The sequence below is a fragment of the Candoia aspera genome, chromosome 1 (genome assembly GCF_035149785.1).
Source record: "Candoia aspera isolate rCanAsp1 chromosome 1, rCanAsp1.hap2, whole genome shotgun sequence".
In the NCBI taxonomy this organism is placed as follows: domain Eukaryota; kingdom Metazoa; phylum Chordata; class Lepidosauria; order Squamata; family Boidae; genus Candoia; species Candoia aspera.
In genome coordinates, this window is record NC_086153.1 from 186,857,564 (window position 1) to 186,877,123 (window position 19,560).

Below are 19,560 nucleotides of genomic sequence, written 5' to 3' on the forward strand. Positions count from 1 at the left end.
TTCATCGTTCCAATGGTTTGCATACATCGTAACGTTTCGCATGTCATGTTTCTGATCCGTGTCTATCATCCGCGGGGTGGGGAATTTCAGCCCTGCCAGGCTGTTATCTCTGTGCTGCTCTGAAGGAATGTGTGTTTGGGTTATGACATGTATTCAAGGTTGCTTTCCCAGGCCGATGTGTGACGTTTGCCAACACTTGGGAGGGAGTGGTTGCGATGCTGGGGTAAGGGGCGGGATCGGGTTAGAGGCGAGGGTTTTTAGTTTGTATTTGGCGTGCTTTTGCCTATTCTCAGCTTTCTTCGTATATGCATACTATTCTTTCAATAAATCAGTTTTTATTCAGAAACCGCTGGTGAGACTGAGTCTGTTGGGATAGGCAATCATTACACCTAAATGTAGATTAAAGTAAATTAATTGATGTATTTGCATAATATCTTATGTCCCGGCAAATAACTCTGTAGAACTTAAAAGCTTAAAATGCTGGCTGAGATAGTGGCATGCTAAATCACAAACTAGACAATGCCCTTTTAGCCTAGATGGGTATCTTATATTAACCTAGTTAATGTATGAGTGGACTGGTTATTATCTAGAAATATTTAGCTGCCCCAAACACTGTAAGGTGGTAGGATGGGGGCTAAATCTGCACAGACAAATTATTATTAGTACTCTTGTGTAATGCCAAGTTGTGTAGACCTTCATTGTTGGATTTTTCTCAGTATGTAAATTAAAAAGCACTCTACTGAACCGGCTGGAAGGCCTGTTGGTTCCAACATTCTGGCAGTATAGAAGCCAGCCAGAGGCATTCTGAAAGCTTACAAGTGGAAGGTTAGAGAGAGAATTCCCTTCTACTGCCTTTGGTTCAGGAGGTGGAATGTAGTTGTCAACAATAGTAACCATGGATAATCTTGCCCTCAAAGGATTTGTCCAGTCCCTTTTAAAAACCTTCTAAATTAGTTAATATCACCAAAGCAGTGAATTTTCCATATTTTAACCAGTCACTGTCTAAAGAAGTATTTTTATTTTGAACCTCCCCTGTTCAATTTTAATGGAGGATCTCTGTGTTGTAGTATTATGAGAGGGGGATTTTTTTTCCTATTATATTTTTACATCATGAGTGAATTTTATACAACCTTATCATAATGGCAAGCAGCATATTAAGATGACTTTCTCATACATGCTTCTATCTCTAGTTCTCTTTATTAATCTTAATGCAAGTCAGGTTACATTTGCGCCATTAAACGTAGGATTGTAATTTAATTGACCTGGATGCTAAATTATTAAATTACAGAATCAAAATAATAAAAATTGTCAAGCTATAAATATTGCTTGCTTGATTTTTTCATTACTGCAAATGTTTGTTGTTTATTTGTTTAGTCGCTTCCGACTCTTTGTGACTTCATGGACCAGCCTATGCCAGAGGTTCCTGTTGGTCATCAACACCCCCAGCTCCCCCAGGGATAAGTCCGTCACCTCTAGAATATCATCCATCCGCCTTGCCCTTGGTCGGCCCCTCTTCCTTTTGCCCTCTACTCTCCCTAGCATCAGCATCTTCTCCAGGGTGTCCTGTCTTCTCATTATGTGGCCAAAGTATTTCAGTTTTGCCTTTAATATCATTCCCTCAAGTGAGCAGCCTGGCTTTATTTCCTGGAGGATGGACTGGTTTGATCTTCTTGCAGTCCAAGGCACTCTCAGAATTTTCCTCCAACACCACAGTTCCAAAGCATCTATCTTCCTTCTCTCAGCCTTCCTTATGGTCCAGCTCTCGCAGCCATATGTTACTACGGGGAACACCATTGCTTTAACTTTGTTGTCAGTGTGATGTCTCTGCTCTTAACTATTTTATCAAGATTTGTCATTGCTCTTCTCCCAAGGATTAAGCGTCTTCTGATTTCCTGACTGCAGTCAGCATCTGCAGTAATCTTTGCACCTAGGAATACAAAGTCTTTCACTGCTTCTACATTTTCTCCCTCTATTTGCCAGTTATCAATCAAGCTGGTTGCCATAATCTTGGTTTTTTTTGAGGTTTAGCTGCAAGCCAGCTTTTGCACTTTCTTCTCTCACCTTCTTCATAAGGCTCCTCAGTTCCTCTTCGCTTTCAGCCATCAAAGTGGTATCATCTGCATATCTGAGATTGTTAATGTTTCTTCCAGCGATTTTAACTCCAGCCTTGGATTCCTCAAGCCCAGCATGTCGCATGATGTGTTCTGCGTACAAGTTGAATAGGTAGGGTGAGAGTATACAGCCCTGCCGTACTCCTTTCCCAATCTTAAACCAGTCCGTTGTTCTGTGGTCTGTTTTTACTGTTGCTACTTGGTCGTTATACAGATTCTTCAGGAGGCAGACAAGATGACTTGGTATCCCCATACCACTACGAACTTGCCACAATTTGTTATGGTCCACACAGTCAAAGGCTTTAGAACAGTCAATAAAACAGAAATAGATGTTTTTCTGAAACTCCCTGGCTTTTTCCATGATCCAGCGGATATTGGCAATTTGGTCCCTAGTTCCTCTGCCTTTTCTAAACCCAGCTTGTACATCTGGCAATTCTCGCTCCATGAATTGCTGAAGTCTACCTTGCAGGATCTTGAGCATTACCTTACTGGCATGTGAAATGAGTGCCACTGTTCGATAGTTTGAACATTCTTTAGTGTTCCCCTTTTTTGGTATGGGGATATAAGTTAATTTTTTCCAGTCTGATGGCCATTCTTGTGTTTTCCAAATTTGCTGGCATATAGCATGCATTACCTTGACAGCATCATCTTGCAAGATTTTGAACAGTTCAGCTGGGATGCCGTCGTCTCCTGCTGCCTTGTTATTAGCAATGCTTCTTAAGGCCCATTCAACCTCACTCTTCAGGATGTCTGGCTCTAGCTCACTGACCACACCGTCAAAGCTATCCCCGATATTGTTATCCTTCCTATACAGGTCTTCTGTATATTCTTGCCACCTTTTCTTGATCTCTTCTTCTTCTGTTAGGTCCTTGCCAACTTTGTTTTTGATCATACCCATTGTTGCCTGGAATTTACCTCCGATGATTCTAATTTTCTGGAAGAGGTCTCTTCTCCTTCCTATTCTACTGTCTTCTTCCACTTCTGCACATTGCTTGTTTAAAAATAATTCCTTATCTGATCTGGCTAACCTCTGGAATTTTGCATTTAATTGGGCATATCTCCCCCTATCACTGTTGCCTTTTCCTTTCCTTCTTTCTTGGGCTACTTCTAGTGTCTCAGCAGACAGCCATTTTGCCTTCTTGGTTTTCTCTTTCTTTGGGATGTATTTTGTTGCCGCCTCCTGAACAATGTTGCAAACTTCTGTCCATAGTTCTTCCGGGACCCTATCTACTAAGTCCAGTCCCTTAAATCGATTCTTCACCTCCACTGCATATTCCTTAGGAATATTAGTGAGCTCATATCTAGCTGATCTGTGGGTCTTCCCTAACCTCTTTAGTCTGATCCTAAATTGTGCAATAAGTTCGTGATCGGACCTACAGTCAGCTCCAGGTCTTGTTTTTACCGACTGTATAGATGTCCGCCACCTTTGGCTGCCAAGGATGTAGTCAATCTGATTTCAGTGTTGTCCATCTGGTGAAGTCCACGTATAAAGCTGTCTTTTAGGTTGTTGGAAGAGAGTGTTTGTTATGCAGAGTGAGCTGTCTTGGCAAAATTCTATCAGCCTATGTCCTGCTTCGTTTTGTTCTCCCAGGCCATGCTTACCTGTAATTCCAGGTGTCATTTGACTGCCCACCTTAGCATTCCAGTCTCCCGTGATGAAAATAACATCTCTTTTAGGCGTGTTGTCCAGTAGGTGCTGCAGATCCTCATAGAACTGCTCTACTTCAGCTCCTTCAGCATCTGTGGTTGGGGCGTATATTTGGATCACTGTGATGTTAGATGGCTTGCCCTGAATTCGAATTGAGATCATTCTATCGTTTTTTGGATTGTATCCAAGCACTGCTTTAGCCACTTTACGATTAATTATGAAGGCTACTCCATTTCTTCTGTGGTCCTCTTGTCCACAGTAGTAGATCTGGTGGTCATTTGATGTGAAGTGGCCCATTCCAGTCCATTTCAGTTCACTGACGCCCAAAATGTCTATCTTTAATCTTGACATCTCACCAATAACCACATCCAATTTGCCCTGGCTCATAGATCTTACATTCCAGGTTCCAATGGTGTGTTGATCCTTAGAACATCAGATTCGCCGTTCACCACCAGCACCGTCGGCCGCTGGCCGTCCTTTTGGCTTTGAGCTAGCTGCGTCATGACATCTGGGGCTCGTTGAACTCATCCTCTGTTCCTCCCCAGTAGCATGTTGACCATCTTCCGACCTGGGGGTCTCATCTTCCGATGGTATACCGACATATCTCTGGTTGTACTGATCCATTTAGTTTTCACAGCAAGAATACTGGGGTGGGTTGCCATTATCTTCCCGAGGGATCGCATTTAGTCTGACCTCTCTGTCATGACCTTCCTGTCTTGGGTGGCCCTTCACGGTTTAGCTCATGGCATCATTGAGGTGCTCAAGCTCCAGCACCACGACAAGGTAACGATCCTTTGCTGAAGGCTGCAAATGTAACCTGCTACATATTGTGTTCATATATACTATATTTAGTTAAGCTTCATTGGACAGCACTAATCCATTAGAATTATGTCTGTGGCTATTACAGTTGGCAAAATTATGATGATTAAGTCATTACATTCTCCCAAGGGGCTCCCATGAGAATCATCACAAGGAAGAGTTAACTCATCTTTAAATACAGGTTGGGAAATGTGTCTTGGAGCTCAAATTGAATAGCAAGTCCGTCTCAAATCAGTATTAAAGGTCTTCACAATTCTAAGTCAGGAGAACTTTCAATGTGTTTGTATGTAATCATTAGATCATAATGACATGTGCATTACTGCCTTGCAAAGTTATAGCTAAACTGTCCTGACACATGACAGGACAGTAAAGAACTGAGGAACTATTAACAGCCAAAATATATAAAACAAAACACAGATAAGCTTAGAAAATACACTTTAAACCATTTTATAGCCCTGAAATATCTATACATTATCTTTCCCTGAAAGACTGCTTTTCTTTATAATGTTAATAGATGTTAGATGAAAGTGAATCGTATATTAACTAGGTTGCTGTTTTCATTTGTGATTAAAATTTGCTTTCCTAAACAGATGCCATGTGAATATCTCTCTCTGGATACAATGGAAAAGTGGATAATTTGTAAGTTTAAATTTTACTGATGTGCTTGCAATTAATGTTCTTTACTGTGATGTCTCAGTATCATTCTATCCTCTGCCCCAATATATTTATAGTTTTAACCATAATTTTTGGGCACAGCAGCATAAAATGCTGCTAAACAACATTTCATCTTCAGCCAATGTTTTAGCCTTTTTATACCCAGATTACAATCAGTTTTAGCTGATCATTATTAGTAGTTAATTTTTATGGTGACATAAGACTAATGATAAAGCGTGACAGAAATGAAGCAATGGAAGGAAATTGAAAGATGGAGTCCTGATTCCCTCAACATTTTAAGCTGACCGAGCTGGCAAACAAAACATATGTGTCACCATCTTAAGCCCCAGTCCAACCAGTTTGGTCTGGTGGTTTAAGGCAACAGGCTAGAAACCAGGAGACTGAGTTCTAGTCCCGCCTTAGGCATGAAAGCCGGCTGGGTGACCTTGGGCCAGTCCCTCTTTCTCAGCCCAACTCACCTCACAGGGTTGTTGCTGTGGGAAAAATAGGAGGAGGAAGGAGTATTAGGTATATTCCCCACCTTGAGTTATTTGTAAAAATAATAAAGGCAGGATAGAAAATAAAAATAAACCAGTAGTTCCTTGGTTTCAAATTTTGGTCATGGCAGGTTTGGTTGATGGACTTAGTTATAGAAAATCTGCAGACAGTTGTTAAAGAGGTGCCCAAGACCAATGAGGACTTAAACCTGAGGCACACTTGATCCTGTTAACTAGACTGGTTGGCACAGTGTGTAGCATGAATATACATGGAAGGTTTGGTTCCCATTCCTTTCCTTTTTTAGGGTCAAGCAGTGTTAACAAGTGCATGAACTCTTAACTTTTCCAACTTCTAACATTTCTTGTAGGCTTGACCCAAAAGAGTTCTGCTGATACTAGTGGGAAGAGAGTCAAGAGTGTGCTTAAATGTCTTCCCTGGAAATCAATAGGAGTTTAAAATGACAAGATTCTTTTTTATGTCAAAAGTGGGGAACCAAAGGGGGATTTTGTGGGTACCTTTGTAAGAAACAAGAGTTCAGCCCAACGACTAATAGCAGGGACCTACAAAGGGAAAGTCACAAAAGACCTGTCACTTGACATCATCAGTTTATCCATGCAAGAGGAAGTAGGGAGCAATGGTGCTTATTATCCTTGCATTTTCTCTTTGAAATGCCTGGAGTCACCTGAACCTCTCAGCCAGCTATTGTAAGAGGTAGAATGCTTTGCCAGGTGAGCAGGGGAGATGGTACAGCTTTGTCTGAGGACTTCTGAGCCAGATGATCCTGCCGGGCTGGCCAGGTGATGGAGGTTTTTAATCCTTTCTTGGAGCATCTTTGGAATGGACAACTGAAGAGCCATTGTCATTTTGGTAGGACTTCATTTTCTGATGCAGTACATATAAAAGCTAGGAATTGGCTTTTCTAATACACGTATTAATGTATTATACTATACAGATTGTTTGCATTTATAGCATTTTGATTTGATCTTTAGTGGAGACAACTAGAATGCCCCCTTTTTTTAAAAAAATAATTGAGTTAATGTAAAGATGGAAATTTTTTTCACATTATATTTCAACATATAATTGCATACCAAATTTTCTCCTTTTAAATCAAGGGTGTGCAGTTTTTTGTTTTTGTTTTTTTAAGCATCTGGTATTTCCTTAGGGCCAGACTCCCAAAAGTGGGCAAGGCCATGATAAAAAATTAATTTGATTATATTTTAATTTAGGTTTAACTATAGGTAATATGGTTGCTAACCATATATTTTTACCCTTCCGTCTCATTAAAAAATGGGTATCGTCAGGTACTGTTGGGATTCAGATCATGGGGGGAATGGCTCTAGGGAGCACAGACAGTGAAAAGTCATTTTGTATGTTCTGTATAGGTAATCCTGCTTACTGATCATAATTGGGACCAGGAACTCTAACGCTAAGTGGCGTGGTCATAAGGCACAATGTCATGTGACCACACCAACTTAGAACAGCAGTTGTGGCAGTCCCAGTTGCCGTCATGAGGTGATTCCCATGCAGTTGCAGCATCCTGCAGTCATGTGATCGCCATTTGTGACAACCTGCTGGCTCCCCCGTTGACTTTGCTTGTCAGAAGCCATCCGCAAAGGTCACAAATGGCAATTTTGTTATCACAAGATGCTGCAACATAATTGCGAGCCGGTTGTCAAGCACCTGTCAGGGAGTTGAGGATAGAAACCGCACTGAGACAGTTTTCCAAACTCTAGTTCTTTATTATTCCTACCCTAAAGACAGAATCTTGCCAAACTGAGGCTACTGCACTAAGCTAAAGGAAATAACCTAAAAGGGCTCTGAGGAGGGGCTGCCTTGAACTTCTTAACCATCCCAGCTGCCTGGTCCGGGCTGTGAAGTCGTTTATTCATCTGGAATGCTCTCTCCCCCTGGGAACCAGCACCCTCGCTGGAATCCAGCACAGCACCTGAATCACAATCAAGTGACCATGGGGATGCTGTGACAGCCGCAACTATGAGGACCCATCATAAGTCCCCCTCTTTCAGTTCCATTGTAACTTCAAATGGTCATTAAAGGAGGACTACCTGCACAGTGATTATTTTAAGCTATACAGGAGTGTTAAAATAATTGTATATTAAGATCAAGGAGGTTGAAAATTGATGAACTAGATGCAATAAAAAGTATGTCTCATCTATTTTATATTTTTTTTGTGGGTAGAATGTAATGGGTTTGTACCTTAGTATTCTGCTTTAATTCTTGATAATCATTTTATATCTTTGTGACTTTTTTCCCCTCATTTCAAAGTTGGATTTATTTTGTGCCATGGAATCCTGAATAGTGATGCAACAGCTTTGACCCTTTGGAAACTTGCTCTTCAAAGCAGCTCTTGCTTGGCTCTCTTTCGGGATGAAGTTTTTCATATTCATAAAGCTGCTGAAGATTTGTTTGTAAACATAAGAGGGTATCGTTTCTTTTTAATTACACTTATTATATGGTGATTGAGATATGACAAAATAGGAGAAATTCCAGATAATTCAGCATTAAGAGATTGATAGGAACAGCAGCATTATGTCCCACCTCTCCCCACTCATTTGTAGCTTTACTGTACCCAGATGTTTCATTATGTTTGATCCTCATCAAGCCTCGTCAAAATGAATCTAAGGTTGCCTTTAAAGTTATTTTGGAACCTAAGTTTAATTGGGTCCATAATGGGAATATCCAAGTCAATTTTACTTAGTAGTATTAACAGATTCAACACTCTCATGAAATTAGAAGGGAAGATCAGAGTAATTTGTTGGCCTTATCCCTCAGTACCAAGGAGAATTACATCTATTGACATCTTAGGTGATTGGTGCAATATTCATTAATAGATTTGATTTTACTTTAAATTTAGGCTGTTCATAGCATTCCTAAATTTGCATGTTAAATTACTAATGCATACTTAATTTGGTCGTTATTAAAGTACATAAATGTTTCATTGATCATATCCAGAAGGTTCTTCATCTAGTCCTCTCCTTCCAGAAGGTTTTTGGACAATACTTTTAAAGAGCATCCTTTTCTTTCCCAGTTACAAACTGTTTCTGAAATTGAGAAGAATAAAGAAATAAAGACAGGGTTTCTGTAATGCCAGAAGGATTGGATATATCTTGAAGTAATAACTGGATCTTAGAGAGATTTGCAGGTTAATGTCCTTAGAGGAGCCAAAAAAAGAATTGGCTGTTGGGGTAAAGTACACTGATAAAAGAAAAAGAAAAAGCTTTATGGGAAACAAGAAGCAATAGGAATAGTAGCCACAACTTGGAGCTGCTTAACATCTAAAATTAAATCATAATTTAAAATGTGTTTCCTGTTGCATGCCTTCCAGTTCTGCAAAGAAAAAGATACAGGACCTTTCTTTTCCTATTTCTATAATCTTGTGTTTTTGTTGGATCTAAATATGTTAAGGAAGCCTTTGGTCTTTGAGCAAGTTAAGTAAAGGAAGATTTCCTTGTCTTCTGTAACTAGAATCCCAGCAAATTTACATCACCACTGTATTTATACATTTTATTTACCCTTGCAGCTATAACAAGCGTATCAATGACATAAGAGAGTGCAAGGAAGCCGCTGTATCACATGCGTAAGTGTACTACAAAGTAACTATTTTAGAATGCTACTAATTACATATTCATACTCATCTACATTTTATAGCTATACCTGTAAATTTAAGAGACAGATCTAGATCCCGTTTCACAAAGTGAGGGCTGTTCTGATCTTTTGTGTCCTTCCCCCTTCTTCTAGCTGCAACACCCACGCAATTCAGAGATGCTCTGGGGATCCATTTACTTTTGTGGAACTGGTTTCAAGGGAGGGGAATATTAACATGTCCCTTCGTGGGTGAGCACAGTGGTCCTCTGGCTTCCTCAGCTAGGTTGTTGAATCCAAGTCTTTGTTTTCTATCATGGAGCTCACTCTGTGCTACCTTTCATAGTTTGACTGTTCTGGAACTCTATTTGTGTTAAACTCCTTAAGAGCAGAGTTACAAAGTAGGTGTTGTGAAACAATTCTAGAATGCTATGGCGGTATAAAAAATATAAAAAATAGTTTTATGGACATCAGACTCAGCCACATAAAAATAATCAGGCTGTGAAATTGTATAAATTACTAGTTTAAGGAGCAAGGCAAAATACCAGTTGGTTTTTAATCATCACCAGCCAGAGACCTGCAAACAACTTAAGACTTATTTCTGAAGTATAGTCTATTGGTAATGTTAATCATAAAATTTGTATTTTCAAACAGAGGTTCAATGCACAGAGAAAGGCGCAAGTTTTTACGGTCTGCGCTAAAAGAGCTAGCCACTGTCCTGTCAGATCAGCCAGGACTCTTGGGTCCCAAGGTAAATAAATAACGCTACAGGAAAAAGTGTACTCCTTCAGAATTACTAGTTCTGTTGCCTCGTCGTTTTGGACAATTCATAGATTTGGTGTATATACCTTCTTTAGAAATGAATCACATTAATGAACGTGTCTCTTTCTTTTCAGGCCCTGTTTGTATTTATGGCATTATCCTTTGCTCGTGATGAAATTATTTGGCTGCTTCGACACGCAGATAATATGCCTAAGAAAAGCGCGGATGATTTCATAGATAAGTAAGGCAATATCTGGAATAGCTGTGGGGGACCTGTTCCTTGAAGTTCATGATGTATTGGCCCCTTGGTGCTGGGCACTACTTGCACACTGTGATCCATAGAATGCCTTTTATCTCGATAGATTAAGTAAATGTTCTCCATATCATAGTTGCTGAAGGGCCCCTGTAAAAATGAAATTACATTAAAACATAGTTGTGTGTATTGACTGAAAGCTGTATGTTAAGGTTTACAAAGGAAGGTTTATGTAACATGTTGATTTGAATATGTGTTGTACCAACATTTCATAGGGGACTGCATTACTGCAGTGTATAAAAGCAACAGGAATATTAGGTTTCATTAATTTAAAACATTTACTACTAGTAATTTATAGGAAGTTGTTAAAAATAAGAGAAATAATACAAATGGAAAACAACATTGTATTAATTAAATGAAATAGGACAGGGACACTAATTAGTTCCCCACAAGCTTTTATTTGTCTACAGAAAGTGAACAGACAAGAAAGTAATGGGACCCAAATAGAAAAGGTCATATTAATAAAGGCATTTAATGGTTGTGTTGATGTTGATGGAGAAACAGCTGCTGCCAAGACTTTGGTTTTATTATTCAGCTCCTTTTTGAGAATAACGTATTAATACCACATTGTATAAATACCAATGCACACTGGTTGGGTCATTGTGAAGAATGCTCCAATATTCCTCAACTTAAAAGCTCACCAAAATGTTCTGAATATCCTAAAGAGATTTAAAACATCTTTATTAATTACAGGTAGTCCTCACTTAACAACTATTTGTTTAGTGACAGTTCAGACTTACAACGGTGTTGGAAAAAACGACTTACAACTGGTTCTCACACTTGGGACTGTTGCAGCGTCCCCGTGGTCATGTGATCACGATTTGGGCACTTGTCATCCAGTTCGCATTTATGAACTTCGCAGTGTCCCATGGTCATGTGATCACCATTTTTTAACTTCCCAGCTGGCTTCTGGCAAGCAAAATCAATGGGGAACCATGTGATTCACTTAATGGCCATTTGGTTCACTTAACGACTGTGGTGATTCGCTTAATGACCACTGCAAAAAGATTGCAAAATTGGGTCAGATTTGCTTAATGACCGCTTCGCTTAGCAATGGAAATTACAGTCCCAATTGTGGTAAAGGGAGGACTGCCTGTAATTCTCACACATGCATCATTGTATTGTAAGCCTATCTTTGAAACTACATTAGATCACAAAACCAGTTTGTTCTGTTTGGAAATTTGATGAGAGTCAGCAAGAAACAAACAAAAGCTTCACTGGGCACATAAAGTTAATTATATATGTTTCTTAATTGTGACAGGATAAAAAAGCTATGCTTCTCCAATAGTGACCATGGAAACAGCTTGTTTGTGTGTACATGCGTGTACTCATTTTGTAATATAATTTCTGTCTTCACAAATCGTTTTCTTTTTGTGAAGCATACTGTATACACTTGCGGATAAGCCCATCCGCTGGTAAGCCAACCCTCAAATTCTTAACCAAAATACCATGGAAAATGTGCCACCCTCAGATAAGTTGACCCACGTTTTTCATGGTATTTTGGTTAAAAATTTGAGGGTTGGCTTATCTGTGGATAAGCCCATCTGCAGATAAGCCAAACCCGATTCTTGGGGTACATTTTGGCACCTAAAATTCTTGGCTTATCCACAAGTATATACAGTAAATCTTTCACTTCCTTTATTTGTATCACAGTTTTAAATACTTGCAAGTCATCTAATTGTAACCATAGTACTTCACAAACATGCATTTCTGCTGACCCATTTATACTGAAAATGTTGCAGCTCTGATAACAGTAAACAAATATTGAAGCTAAGTTTCTAATACCCTAAATTAGGGGTCCCCAAACTCTTCAGCTCATCGACCCTTTCATGGAGTTTCAGATTGTTCATTGACCCCCAATCATTCATTATATGAAAATATTTTAATAAATACTACTGTAATGGTACTAAGAACAACAACAACAACAGTAATGGATAGTCCCATCGACCCTTGAGGGTCAATATTGACCAGTTTGGGAAATCCTGCCTTAAATGAATTGGCCCTGGTTCCGCAGAATATCTTTGACAGGAAAATGTCCCCCAATCTTAATCCTGCTCTGCTGTGGATGTTTAGAATTGGAACAGGGCACCAAAACCCCTCTGTTCCTTACACTAGGCTGTACCTTATGGACCCATCCACTGACGGAGTGGCCTTCCCCAGTAGAATTGAATCTTTCCAGAGGGAGGACTCATTATATGTGGAGTATTCCCTGCAATACTGTTGGCTGTATGCCATCATTTTTAAACGATTGCCAGTAGTTCAGTAAATGTCTCATTTGCTACAGAGGTTTTGTTTTAGGCAACCATTTCTGTTAAACTGTTAAAGCAGGAATATTTTAACCCTTCCCCTCTCATCTTTCCCCTGTGGGCAGCCTGTTAGTGGTCAGGAGCAGCTTTTAACATTCTGAGAGGCTGAATGGTTCTAAGTGGGTGGAGCCGCACCACAAATAGCGGTTTTAATGTTCGTGGGTGGGGCCCTTTGCTTTTTAAGGCTTATAGTACCATTTTCACGGGTTTTACATCTGAAAGTGGCAGGATATTGATGTTTTGAACAATCACAAGCGGGGGTTTCCAAAGGCCACAGGAAAAGGGCCTACATCTCAAGCCACCACAGCGTCACTGGTTGCTGTCCCCCTCCCCGGCTCCTTACAGCTTCCTTCCCATTCAGCTGGAGGACAAGTGATGATGCTGGGTGATTCATCCCTTCCCATTTGTCCTCTCTCCACTTCTTTCAAATGTACTTTTTAATACTTTTTCTTAACTATGTAGGCTTCACTGGGACAAACACACAGCTTTTTCAGTAATAAAGTGTTTGCATGAAGAGAGACTTTTGTGTAGTCTCTTCGTGAGATATCCCTGTATAACGCTTTTCTCTTTAGAATTCTGTCTCAGTCAAAACAATATTAAGAAGTTGAAAGCAAAAAACAAACAAGGTTTTCACATGGTTGGTCTTTTCCCACCCACTACAACTTCACTGTTTTTTTTTCCCATTTGCCAACTACCTGTTTTATTCTGTTCCTTCAGGCACATAGCAGAACTTATTTTCTATATGGAAGAGCTTAGAGCACATGTACGAAAATACGGCCCAGTGATGCAAAGATACTATGTTCAGTATCTATCAGGTTTTGATGCAGTTGTTTTAAATGAACTTGTACAGGTGAGTGGTGAGGATTTTGCCATGAAATCTGACGGCGTTTACAAGAGCTAGATTAAATACTGTTGTGTTCATTTATAACCTAGTGGGAAGATTCCTGTTTAAAAGCAGTGTAAAAGCTTATGTTTCATATTAGTCGTAGTAAAAAAATATCCTAATCACAAAGAAACTTTTCAAGGTCTACATATTTTGTCTGGAAGGACAAAATTGCTTTATTACAATAAATGACCTTTTTCCAGTGTCCACTAGATGGAGCTCAACTTTTGTCCTTCATCAAAGATTCATTAGGATGTTCAGAACAGAAAATAGTTACCAGCGCTGCTTATATTTTAAATCGTATGTGCATATAATGAAGTTGGAGGTTCCTGTAGTAAGGAAAGGGCATTTGAAGACCCAATAGCAGAAGCAAAAGCAGAGAAACTAAGCCACTAGTTTAGTTTCTCTTTCCCCTCCTTTATTAATATAGCTTAGTAAGCTTTGATTATTTATTTCTTTATTTGATTTATCTTCTGTCTTCTGATTAGCTGGCTTACAAGGTAGGTAACAGAAATGAAAAACAAACTATAGATGAAAAGTTAAAAGCGTATGTTAAAAAGAACACTCGTGTTAATTAACAAAAACCTGGCAAAAGAGGTTCATCTTGACTGCCCATCTAAACAGGAAATATCTATCTCCCATGTACTGTATAAGTGAACCTTGGTCAGCAATGGCATTTTTAAAAGGCCTTTCTTCTGCATTAATGTTTGGATAGCTTCCTAAAGGACAAGATGATCCTGCAGATAATTAGGTTGTAATTGTACAATTTATAAATGTATAAATAGGTGTTCATAAAAATCAGTCATTTTATATGGCTCATTGAGACTCACAAGTAAGTTCTCTTCTGTAAATAAGCTTCCAGGCATTTCAACTCTATCTAGCATGATTAAGATAGGTTGTCTAAAACAACAGATGATAATTGTTAGGTTGTCTATCCCTGGATGTCAGCATTTGACTTGTAAAAGTTCTCAAACATCTATAAACACTTGCCGCCTGAGTGATGCCGTGGATGTCCTGACCCAGAGCCTGAGAGGCTGTAAGGGTCTGGATGGGGTGCAACAGGCTTCAGCTCAACCCAAGCAAGACTGAGTGGCTTTGGGTTTGTGGGCCTTCCGGTGACAAGATTTCTCCATCATTGGTCCTGGATGGGGTTGCTCTGCCCCAGATGGACCCAGTTCGCAATCTGGGGGTCCTTGTAGACTCACGGCTCCTGCTGGAAGAGCAGGTGGCAGCCGTGGCTAGGAAGGCCTTTGCACGCCTTCGAGTTGTGCGCCAGTTGCGCCCATTCCTGGATTGGGAGGCCGTACTCACTGTCACTCATGCCCTCGTGACCTCTCATCTGGATTACTGCAATGTGCTCTACATGGGGCTGCCTTGAAGAGCATTTGGAAGCTTCAGCTGGTGCAGAATGCAGCTGCACGGGTAGTAAGTGGAGTGGGATATTTGACACACATAACACTGCTGCTACGGGAGCTGCATTGGTTTGCTTCCAGGTGCAATTCAAGGTGCTGGTTGTTACCTTTAAAGCCCTTCATGGCTTGGGACCAGGTTACCTAAGAGACCACCTTCTCCCAGTTGTTTCTACCTGTCCAATTCGATCTGGTAGATTGGGCATGCTACGGATCCCGTCAGCCAAAGAATGTCGGTTGGCGGGGACTAGAAGGCATGCCTTTTCAGCTGTAGCGCCTGCCCTCTGGAATATTCTCCCCTCAGAGATCAGGATGTCCCCAACCCTGTTGGCCTTTCGTAAGGCCATGAAGACCTGGTTATGTGCCAGGGCCTGGGGCCCTGAGTGTGGTAATGGTCCCGTTTCTTGGTTCTATTAACATCGCATATTGTTTACTTGGCAGACATGTATATTTATTTTGTATTGTAACCGTTTTAATTGTAATTGTTTAATTGTTTTATGGTTTTTATCGTTGTAAGCCACCCAGAGTCACTTGCTGAGATGGGCGGCTATAGAAATTGAATAAATAAAATAAAATAATTAAAATCTCTAATTTTCCTGCTTTTACCAATAACCTCTTAGGCTCATGTTATATAGACATCAGGGTGGAGAGTGTTAAAAATATACTTCATTCTTACTGTATTTTGTGGATTAAATTATTTTAGCTTGATGGCCATGAAGCAATATTAAAAAAAAAATTCATTTGAAATTTTATGGATGGATTTTATTTTTTTATTGCTGTCTATAAAATGATGTGCTCTCTTTCTCATCACTCATTTATCTTTTGTACATAAATTGCATGCATCAGACTTTATACGCTGTCAACACCGCTTCGTATTTATCTATACAAATACCTGTCTAGGAATGCAAGTAGCCAGGCAGGAAAGCTTCCTAATAAATGTGTGTGTGTTTATGTGTATGTGTATTGGGGCTTCAGATGCAGTGCTTTCGATTTTGTTCTTTTAAAAAGGTGCTTTAGAGCATGTGGGAATCTGAAACATGACCTACCTACATCCGTTTAAAGTAACAGGCAGCTGAATAATCCCAGGAAAAGAAGTAGTTGCTTTAAAGAATGGCAGACGCTTTCTATGTCCACACTTAAATAGGTTTCAAAAGACCTTTTTTATCATTAATATATACAGAGAGTGTGTGTGTGTGTGTGTGTGTGTGTGTGTGTGTGTATGAAGAATTCCCTTTTATGGTTACTTGCTGTTAGTGATTGATTACCGAATTAACCAATGTTGTAACTTGTTGTCTTTATACATTTTAATTTTTAGAATCTTTCAGTGTGCCCTGAAGATGAATCCATCATTATGTCTTCTTTTGTAAACACTATGACCTCCTTGAGTGTGAAACAAGGTAAGTGCGTGTGTGTGAGAGAGAGAGAGAATGAGAGAGAGAAATCAAAGGATTTAGAAGGAGTATGGTTTAGATGAGCTCCATAATCTTCATTCCCCGTTAAAAGCTGCTCTCTTGCACCAGGGATTGGCAAAAGGATAGATACCCACATCTGACAAGAACTTAGTATTTACAAATGACCCATATTTACAATGTGGGGTTTGGGCCTTTAGTATATCTTAGTTATTCAGTCGCATATATGACACTAGGTGAAAGTGTTCCTGCTTGAAGGTCTGCCGATTCCTGCCTTACGTCATTCCGAGCAACATTGTACATATGAAAATATACATACAAGTTTATGTTCCCTATAGCAGTCTTTGACCAAGTGAGTGCAGTGTCTTTGAACAGTTCATGCTTTCTTTTCCGCACGTGTTTTTGCTACTTGCAAAGCAACTGCCCGCTGACAGAAAGAGAACTCTCAATTTCTCATTTTCAAATATAAGCTCATCTTGTTCAAGATTACTAGTCCTGAAAGCAAACGTGGCGTTACCTTTGCTTGAGTCTCTTCTACTTACTTCCTATGGACTGTTGGTGTGATGTCCAGTGCAGGTAAGACTGGCACGGACGTCCTGCTTCAGAAGTTCTCTCACAGAATACTTGCAGGAACTCTCTCTAGAAAGTTACTGATACAACTAAGGACTCCCTGAACATTTTGAGCAACAGTGTTTCAGGACAATCGTCTGATAAGCACCATCTGCAGTTTCTGAAAGGTTTCGCTTAAGCTCAGATTTTCTCCGTTCAAATTCCAGTTAGTAATATGAACTGCTTTTTCATTTAGAGAATTTTACCGAGCTTTGCATGGGACTAAAAACAATCAGGAAAATGCTGATATTAGGTACAATATGTTAAGAATCGGGTGATTGTCTTCACAGTACATTAGCAGTGTGTTACAGAGTTGCTTTTTCATCTCCTTCCATGCTGTAGTTGAAGATGGAGAGGTATTTGACTTCAGAGGAATGAGGCTTGATTGGTTTAGATTACAGGTAAGAATTATCTTCACGTATTTTAAATGCTGTGTTTTGTTTTTTCCACTGTAGAGGCTAACAGTTTTCAGTCAAGTTCAATCATTTTAAGTCTTTGTTTTCACATTTTCAAATCTATGTTTCCTGAACATAAATGAACTTAAATAATAATAAATGAACTGCTGTCTGTAATGATTAAAGCTGCCATCCTGCTGTGCTAGCAAAAAATATGTTTGCTATCTGTTCACTTGCATGGATAGTAAATGGAATAATTTGTCATATGAACAGCTGTGTTCGGTTATTTGGAACAAAATAATACCCAAGTTAACGTGTGAAATGTCCTGATCTAGAATTTTTCAGACAGAAGAACTAATAGTACCTAAGTAGAGAAGTTTTTAGAAGCTGCTTACTTTATATCTTGGTTAAGATAATCACAAATATTCATAATATGAGGATAAAACATACTGTACAATTCATATAGTTAGAGGGCATAAAATAAGAAACCTAAGATTGCCTATATGGGCTCTGCAAATTAACCTGGTGATAGGAAGGATAACATCTGAAACATTCCAATGCTTTTGACTTGCTGATTTTTAGGTATATTCAAAAACCTACAATTAAAAAAAATATAATACATAACATTGAACTGACTCAAACAATTATGCCTTGGTTTGTCAAGGTGAGATATGCCCAGAATTTAATGGCCGTGTGCATTCTTTGTTCTACCTCTTTTATGTGTGAAACAAATCAATGTATCCATGATTAATTAATTGTCTCCTATCTCATAAGCACAGGATATGTTTTATTTTGCAATAACTCACACCTTTAAAAACAAAAAGCCCTTTATTAATCTTAGACACGAATTGGTTTGCAGACAAGCAAGACAACGTTATTTTTCTCTTCCTCTGTTGTAGTCGCCTCACATTTATTGCTGTTAATGGCATTACATTGATTTGTGCAGTGTTAAATCAGCTGGTGTAACTTCTCTATATGATTTCATTGATTCTTATTGGACATGTTGGAAAGGAGCACCATGGTAGTCCAATACCCTGCATGGGCTTTAGAAGCAATGCTCAAATTAGCTTTTCAAAAACTGCTTTGGTATCAGGAAGGAGGCTGCTATTAAATGAAACATTGATTCTCCGTGAGAGGGTTGCAGTGAAGATACAAGTCATTCTGGCTGTTCTGGCAAGGCGCTGCAGAGACTGGTTCATTGGCAGAACTGCTTCCAATTTTTGATTGCTCTTGCTGGCTGTACCCGAGGAGAACACACTTCTGTTTGGATCAAATAAGCCACATATAAACCATGCATCTGTGTTCATGTGACATGGCAATCTAGTGTCACTTCTCTAACCATCTACAAACCACTGCTACAGTCTTGGATTATTAAATATGTCTTTTGTTTTTTTTTTTTACATTGAATATTCTAGAAGCTCTGAAACACTTAGCCAGCTTAATCTGGAGGGCCACCTTTTTCATAAAATAAACCTAATTAGTCATTCAGATATGGCCTTTGTTTAAAGCAGGAGTGCGGAGTAACGCCAGATTGTTTGAAGAAATGCAGAATAAGATGATATGAATAGAGATCTGTAATAACAGTAGTATAGCCAAATCAGTTTAGAAGGTTGTGTGGCCTGGTCCTGATGAATTTGTTGCATGTACTCCAAGAGCGGTGGCGCTGCGGGTTAAACCGCTGAGCTGTCGATCGGAGGGTCGGCAGTTCGAGACTGCGCGGCAGGGTGAGCTCCTGTTGTTAATCCCAGCTCCTGCTCACCTAGCAGTTCAAAAACATGCAAATGTGAGTAGATCAATAGGTACCGCTTCGGCGGGAAGGTAACGGCATTCCGAGTCGTCATGCTGGCCACATGACCCGGAAGTGTCCCTAGGGACAACGCCGGCTCTAAGGCTTAGAAACGGAGTTGAGCACCGCCCCCTAGAGTCGGACACGACTGGACTTTACGTCAAGGGAAACCTTTACCTTTACTCCAAGAGCATCCCTGTAAAAAGATCCCTTTGTCAAACATAAACCCAATCATTTTTCTTGCACGTTGCTTTTGAGATAATGTATAAAGTCTGGTTTCCCTCAGTTGTTCAAAGAACAAGAGTTGGAAAAACATGCTAGTTCTTTTATATAATGTTGGAATTTTTTTTTCAAATAC

At 39.6% G+C, this 19,560-nt stretch overlaps 1 protein-coding gene across 4 annotated transcripts in view; it reads left to right on the top strand.

The window, feature by feature from the left end:
* Window positions 1-19,560, top strand: part of NCKAP1 (NCK associated protein 1) — a 73,080-nt gene that overhangs the window by 29,893 nt on the left and 23,627 nt on the right. For all 4 annotated transcript variants that reach the window (XM_063318100.1, XM_063318103.1, XM_063318101.1 and 1 more), the window contains 8 exons: window positions 5,169-5,217; window positions 8,014-8,170; window positions 9,269-9,325; window positions 9,985-10,081; window positions 10,227-10,333; window positions 13,429-13,561; window positions 16,319-16,400; window positions 17,364-17,422. In XM_063318100.1, coding sequence (XP_063174170.1) covers window positions 5,169-5,217; window positions 8,014-8,170; window positions 9,269-9,325; window positions 9,985-10,081; window positions 10,227-10,333; window positions 13,429-13,561; window positions 16,319-16,400; window positions 17,364-17,422 — 741 coding nt within the window. The remainder of the gene's footprint in view (window positions 1-5,168; window positions 5,218-8,013; window positions 8,171-9,268; window positions 9,326-9,984; window positions 10,082-10,226; window positions 10,334-13,428; window positions 13,562-16,318; window positions 16,401-17,363; window positions 17,423-19,560) is intronic.